The 7,500-nt window shown below is 41.3% G+C and overlaps 1 protein-coding gene across 1 annotated transcript in view; it reads right to left on the bottom strand.

Moving 5' to 3' along the window:
- Positions 1-7,500, bottom strand: part of fam20a (FAM20A golgi associated secretory pathway pseudokinase) — a 25,111-nt gene that overhangs the window by 13,581 nt on the left and 4,030 nt on the right. The window contains exons 3-4 of the mRNA XM_048232814.1: positions 2,967-3,160; positions 1,863-1,913 (exon numbers count right to left, since the gene is read on the bottom strand). Of these exons, the coding sequence (XP_048088771.1) occupies positions 1,863-1,913; positions 2,967-3,160 (245 nt within the window). The remainder of the gene's footprint in view (positions 1-1,862; positions 1,914-2,966; positions 3,161-7,500) is intronic.

Below are 7,500 nucleotides of genomic sequence, written 5' to 3'. Positions count from 1 at the left end.
CACATTCATTATACACACACACACATTCATTACACACACACACATTCATTATTACACACACACACATTCATTATACACACACACATTCATTACACACACACACACATTATTACACACACACATTCATTATAATACACACACACACACATTCATTATTACACACACACATACATTCATTATACACACACACACATTATACACACACACACATTCATTATACACACACACACACATTCATTATACACACACACATTCATTACACACACACACACATTCATTATACACACACACACACACATTCATTATACACACACACACACATTCATTATACACACACACATTCATTATACACACACACACATTCATTATACACACACACATTATACACACACACATTCATTACACACACACACACACATTCACATACACACACACATTCATTACACACACACACACACATTCATTATACACACACACACACACACACACACACATTATTATACACACACACATTCATTATATTGAAGCACACACATACACACACACACATTATACACACACACATTCACATTCATATACAAGCACACACACACACACACACACACACATTATACACACACACACACATTCATTATATTGAAGCAACACACACACACACACACACACATTATACACACACACATTCATTATATTGAAGCACACACACACACACACACACACATTATACACACACACATTAATTATATACACACACACACACATTCATTATACACACACACAACATTCATTACACACATTATACACACACACATTCATTATACACACACACACACATTACACACACACACACACACACACACACACACACACACACATTATACACACACACATTCACACACATACACACACACACACACATTCATTATACACACACACACACACACACATTATACACACACACATTCATCATATACACACACACACACACACATTCATTATACACACACACACACACACATTCATTATACACACACACACACATTCATTATACACACACACACACACATCATTATACACATTTCATTATACACACACACACACACACACACATTATTATACACACACACACACATTCATTATACACACACACACACACACACATACATTCATTATACACACACACACACATTCATTATACACACACACACACACACACACATACATTCATTATACACACACACACACACATTCATTATACACACACACACACACACACACACACATACATTCATTATACACACACACACACACATTCATTATACACACACACACACACATACATTCATTATACACACACACATACATTCATTATACACACACACACACACACATACATTCATTATACACACACACACACACACACACATTCATTATACACACACACACACACACACATTCATTATACACACACACACATACATTCATTATACACACACACACACACATTCATTATACACACACACACACACACACACATTCATTATTATACACACACACATACATTCATTATACACACACACACACATTCATTATACACACACATACACACACACACACACACATTCATTATACACACACACACACATTCATTATACACACACACACACACATCATTATACACACACACACACACATTCACATACACACACACATTCACACACACACACACACACATGCAGCCAATATTTACAGCATGGCAACAATGACACGTCTGCAGTAAACATGCACGTATACTTTACTAAGCAGTAAACATACCTATGTAAGATATAAGAAGACATACAGTATGTGAGGAGTAAACATACCTTGAGAGCAGTCACACACACCCTTCAGTGCTTTCTCATCCTGAGTATAATCTGTCATAATAGAAAAGCCCAGTTTAGTTTCAACACAACAGCAGGGGTTAGTCATATAGTGCATATAATAAAGGCATTTCATTTCAGTATAATTATTTCGCATAATGACAGTGTGTGTGTGTGTGTGTGTGTGTGTGTGTGTGTGTGTGTGTGTGTGTGTGTGTGTCTGTATGTGTGTGTGTGTGTGTGTATGTATGTGTGTTTGTGTGTGTGTCTCTCGAGGAAGTGGCATTCCCACCTTCCTTGACCAATCAGCCCATCAACACTCATTAGATGACCATAGTGTTAGTTCACTGAGCCCAAGAGCCCAAGAGAGAACCAACCAGAACCCACCGACCACTAATTGTTATGAGTGAGAGACAAGTTTGCAGTGTTTTGATTGCGACACAATGCTTGTGTTATCGTGTTATTGTGGTGTCCATTTCTTGACATTGTTGTGATGGTAGCAGGATTGCTGCTATAGATGATTACTGTTGGTTTTGTTTACTGATGTATTCTAAAATATCTGTATGTCTGTGCTGTGATACTAATAGCCTCTTGAGGACGTCTTCTAAGTCCAAGACTATTAGGCAAGATTGCATGGCAAATTTTGGTATATGAATAGTCATAACACTCTCTCACATTTTGCGTATGTTATCTTATTGTAATGTCTTTTTGAATTAATATCTTGCTGCATACCTTACTGTAGTTCTAAAGCACATACAACTAATCAATTCTGGCTGTTTGGAACACCACATCAGTGCCTTTGGTTTCAGTTACGCTGCTCAAATCAATCTGTTATGTCTGCTTATTGAGTATACTGTGTGTGTATGTGTGTGTGTATTTATGTATGCATCTGCATGCCTTTGAATGTATGTGTGTGTGTGTGTGTGTGTGTGTGTGTGTGTGTGTGTGTGTGTTTTGTGTAAGCATCCATGTAATTGGAAATCTGTCTGCAGCTGTTTGGCAATACAATGTAGTGAAAGCCTAGACCTCTTCAATGATTAACGATGGATTTGGTGGCCTCCGCTTGTGTGTGTGTGTGTGTGTGTGTGTGTGTGTGTGCGCATGTACCTGCGCTTATGATGACGCTGCTGCGCATGTCCTGCAGCAGGCGAGCGATCCCAGGGTCGTCTCGGGTGTACAGCGCGTAGCGATTGATCCCCAGGTGGAATTTCAGCCAGCTGGCCTCGGGGTCAAAGGTCGCCGGCTGCTGAGGCAGGGACAGGTTGGCGGCCGCGGCGGCGTCACTGTAGTGCCTCTGCTGCCTGCCAATGAGAGAGAGAGGACACCGCGGGAGTGTAAACCTTCGTGTCAGTAAACGAGACAGTCAGGGGTCAGCAAATGAGAGGACAGCAAGGAAACAAAGTGTAAATGGAGACATTTGAGACATTTGACAAGGAGACATTTGAGTGTAAATGTTCATGTGGAGAGGGAGCCGATATGGTGTGTGTGTGAATCTTCATGTCACTCTGTCTGGTGTGAGTAGCTGAGAGGTGTTAAAACACATAGGTGCGCAACATGAGTGCACCAACACTCTGTCACCTGCATGCACACACCACCTTTAACTGAATTGTAATCTACACGGTCGGTGGCAAAAAGGTTCGACGCTGATTGTATTGAAAACATTGGAATCTGATGTCATCGGATGTGGAAAGCAGAGTGCCACTGCACTCATGTAAGGTACCTATGTGAGGAGGCCTGTACAGCCCGCTAGGCTTTCTTCCTGTTTTCCTGTTTGTTTGCAGGTGTGTCAGGACAGGAGGCCGTACTTCAGGGGCCAGCGAGCTGATGAGGTGCATCTGTGTGCAGTTGTGGCTAGTTAAAAGGGCTGCTTCCTCTCCGTTTTGGAGGCTATTCTTACTTTGGATTTCAGACATAAAACACTCAGCACTCCAATCCTAACAGCCCCATTCCAATCCTAACAACATCCATGCATTACTGATAACTAAACCTGAGCCCATCTCATACACTTTGCTTGTTTGCCAGTTTGTTAATAAAAACGTTTTAAAACATGCTTGCACGTAAGCATGTTTTTAAAAGTATGGCCATGTGAAATTAAAGGCTTTTTAAATATATAACCCTCAGATTTTCTTGAAAACATTTTCAACTTTTTGGATCCCTGAAACTGAAACGCACTAGAGGAACACCGAGTCCTAGGGCCTGTGAAACAAAACTATTTTGGGTAAAAAAAAAAAAAAAAAAATCAACCTTGTTTCCCTCTTTTGTCATATCAGAAGAGAACAAGAGGACGTTTAGTGTGTCCTTGAGGAGTACAAATTCAGGTCAAAGGTCACCCAATCAGATGTGGAATGAGAAATGGGAAAGAAAATGGTTCAGCTCTAACCAACTGTTGGTGTCCCACGTTGGTTAAGTTAAGAGAACATACTCGTGGGCTTCATTGAGGAAAAAGTGAGAAATGTGCTGATTTATGTATGGATTTCAGCGTGTTTTAAAATATGGACATATGTTCTGTTCATTGTTTTATTTTCAGTGTTCCTGAATTGAGCAAAGCTTCAGCGTCTCCTCCAGTCTTAACTTGGGCTGAAAAACTGGAGAACAGAGTTTCGCACAGATGAGGAGCTTTGCCCCAAACATGCCCACACTCGCAGAAGACTCTCACTGTTCCACTTGCATTGTGAATAACAAAGTTGTTAAAAAACTCTGCATACCTACAGTAAGCTTAGACACACCGCAAGATTAGGAAAGTTGCACGTTAAATCACATGACAATGATATCATAGTGAGTATTCATTTATAAGCAGCAATATCGAGAGACAGGAAGTCACACTCGGTTGAATGAACTACTACCATAGCTGTTGTTAAATGTTTGCACAACTCTTGAGAGAGTGCATAACTTGACAGTCTGCCAAGCAAGAATTTCCCAGACATGCAGTTGTCATTGCCATTAAATTCATGTATTTCTGCTTCAGATTGTTATGGTTGTATGGTTGTTGTATTTTAGGTCTTACAGTACTTCTATAGTATGTCACAAAATACTAAAAAGATTTCCAGAATATCTATAGTATATAGTATCTATAAGATTACTACAATATTTTTGTGACAAAATACTATAAGATTGCTATCGTTTTCTTTTTTTTCTTTCTGTTATATAACAGTTCTGTTAAGTCACTATCAAAGCGATGACACTGCCATAAGAGACCGTGGAAAAAAGATAGCAGTGTCCGGGTTAGGTAGACAGTTTTGGAACTGAAAACGGCCAGTCACTTGGTCAGTAGCCAATGAGTTACTGAATCACAGCTTCCAGCATTCGTAAATACATTCCAGCCTTCTGCGATACAGACATTCAGCACAGGTTTTTTGGAACTGTTTATCGCATGTTGGCAACATCAGAGTGTCGCAACTCTCTCTTTCTAAGGCTTTGGTCACTATTATTGTCTTCCAAACTGATCTGGCCTCTAAAAGAAGCTTGTGCCTGGTTAAAAGACGGGAGGTTGTTTCACCATCGTCAGGCCTTTTTAGTCTCTGTGATGGCGGCATCTTTGGCCAAGTGTAAATATTTTGGGTGCGGAGGAAGGCCATGTTTACGGTCCGTGTGTACAGTGCTCTCTCAATCCCACAACTGAAGGACGGGACAGACGACTTCTAGAAAATCAAGTGGTGACTGACCATCGAGGAATTGGCACGGAGATAATTTATCTTCTATTCTCATACACTCGGGTAAATCAACAGCAATCAGATGACCACAAATGTGAGTCCACAAGCCCACGGACCGCTTACTGTTGTGGGTGAGAGACAAATTTGGTGAGAGACAAGTTTGGGATGTTTGGATTGCTTTTGACACAGTGATCAATCAAGACACACATAGTTAACACTGACAAGGGGCATAAAAAACAGCAACATCCACCTCCACCACCACCACCACCTGCTGCCCCTCCTGAGCCCCCCCGAGTGAAACGCAGGCCTCTTGTGACGCCAGTGCGTGTCTGTCCTCCTTAGTCTGCAAGTCTTTTGTCGCTGTGTAGTGTACTATGATTGCACAGCCCCAGGTACCAATTACAGTGCACTCTCATTTAGTATAGACCCTTTCTACAATAAAAACAAAAAAAATGCTTGAACATTCTATTTGGTTCCCAATCTACTTCCTTTGCATTAAGATAACACAAAAATCCTTAATATACTTTACTTTATCAACCGTGGACGCTGGATAACATATGGAATGTTAAAAAGGAAGTCTTGTGGGGCCAATTATGATGCTGATAATGGAACTCTCTTGAAAGGGTCTATACTGCCAGGGGAGGGGAGCAGGGGGCCCGGCGCTGCCGTTGCCGTCGCCTACCGCGCTGAGAAAGTGCCTCTCTCTGCCCCACTTCCACACCTGCTCCACTTCAGTGAACACTCACCTGACAGCCCCTAACTACGGGGAATTATGCACTGGCATGCCCCCTCAGGAGCAGTGCACTGCGCTGAGCTGAGCCTGCTTTTCTTCCCCTATTTGCATCACGGCGCAGGCTACAAAAGTGCTGTGTACTGTATCTATTTTTCTCTGTGTCTATCTGTTTCTGCTGCGCACTGTGTCTGTTTAGCTGTGTATCTGTCTGTTCCTTTGTGAGAGACCAGAGAAGCAGACAGAATGGACACTCTATTCAGAATGGACACTCGCCATATAGCAAAAGATTAATGCGCTCAACATAACCCAGTCAAGTCATCAAGTTGCTTGGACAAAGTTGCCTATCTGTAGTACTTTATTATGCATAAAGATGACTTGAGTCAGTTATGGTGTGTGCACCAATCTTTTTTAAAGTATATATGTTGGGGCTTTTTGCCTTCATTCAGGCTGGACAGTGGAGAGTCAAAGTATGAACAAGTGGGAGATGGGGTGGCATCAGGAAGTGACCACCACGGGTCGGATTCGAACCCGCGTCCCCACGGAACACACTTGAACCCAAAAATGGCATCGACATTGCATCTACTTACAGCCCAGCTCCGCCCATGACAGCACTTATGATTAATACATTGCACGCTGTACTAAGTGCACTTGTGTTAAAGTGTACTTAGTGCACTAATCTTCATGCTTCTCTGATGCTGAACTGAATAGAGGCAAGCTTTAAATGATGATTGGCATGTGAAGTGACTTTGAAAATGTACCTTTTACATCTAAACCAAGTTTCAATTACAGTATAGACTATGACATATAGGTGATGATCTCTGTACTTTTCTCCATTGGCCAGTAGGACAACAAAAAGTATTTAGAAATACAAAAAAAAAATAAAAGTAGAAATATTTAGTGCCATCCATCTCAGTTTGTTATTGGACACAGTTGCTGAACCATGGAACAAGACCGATGAATTGAATTGATTAGCAGACCATGTCTGGGGCAAAACAAACACCTGCCAAGTTCCAATGCAAATATTTTTAATTCAAACTTTGTCACTTTGACACGTTCAGAAGGACACGGTGACAGGGACACAGAGAGCTTTGGCCTTTGGATCACTCACCCTGCTGGTCCCCACCCCATCAGTGAGACGTGTGCATGTGACTGTGGTCTATGCCTGGCACGCTGTGACAGATGGACCTCAAAGTAAGCTGTATGAACAGCTGGGCTTATTTAAAGAATACATATAAATAAAAGTTTATTTACAAAAAAA

This window comes from Alosa alosa, chromosome 22 (genome assembly GCF_017589495.1).
Source record: "Alosa alosa isolate M-15738 ecotype Scorff River chromosome 22, AALO_Geno_1.1, whole genome shotgun sequence".
NCBI classification, from domain to species: domain Eukaryota; kingdom Metazoa; phylum Chordata; class Actinopteri; order Clupeiformes; family Clupeidae; genus Alosa; species Alosa alosa.
The sequence above is the reverse complement of the archived record's forward strand: the minus strand, read 5'-3'. Positions and strand labels throughout refer to the sequence as shown.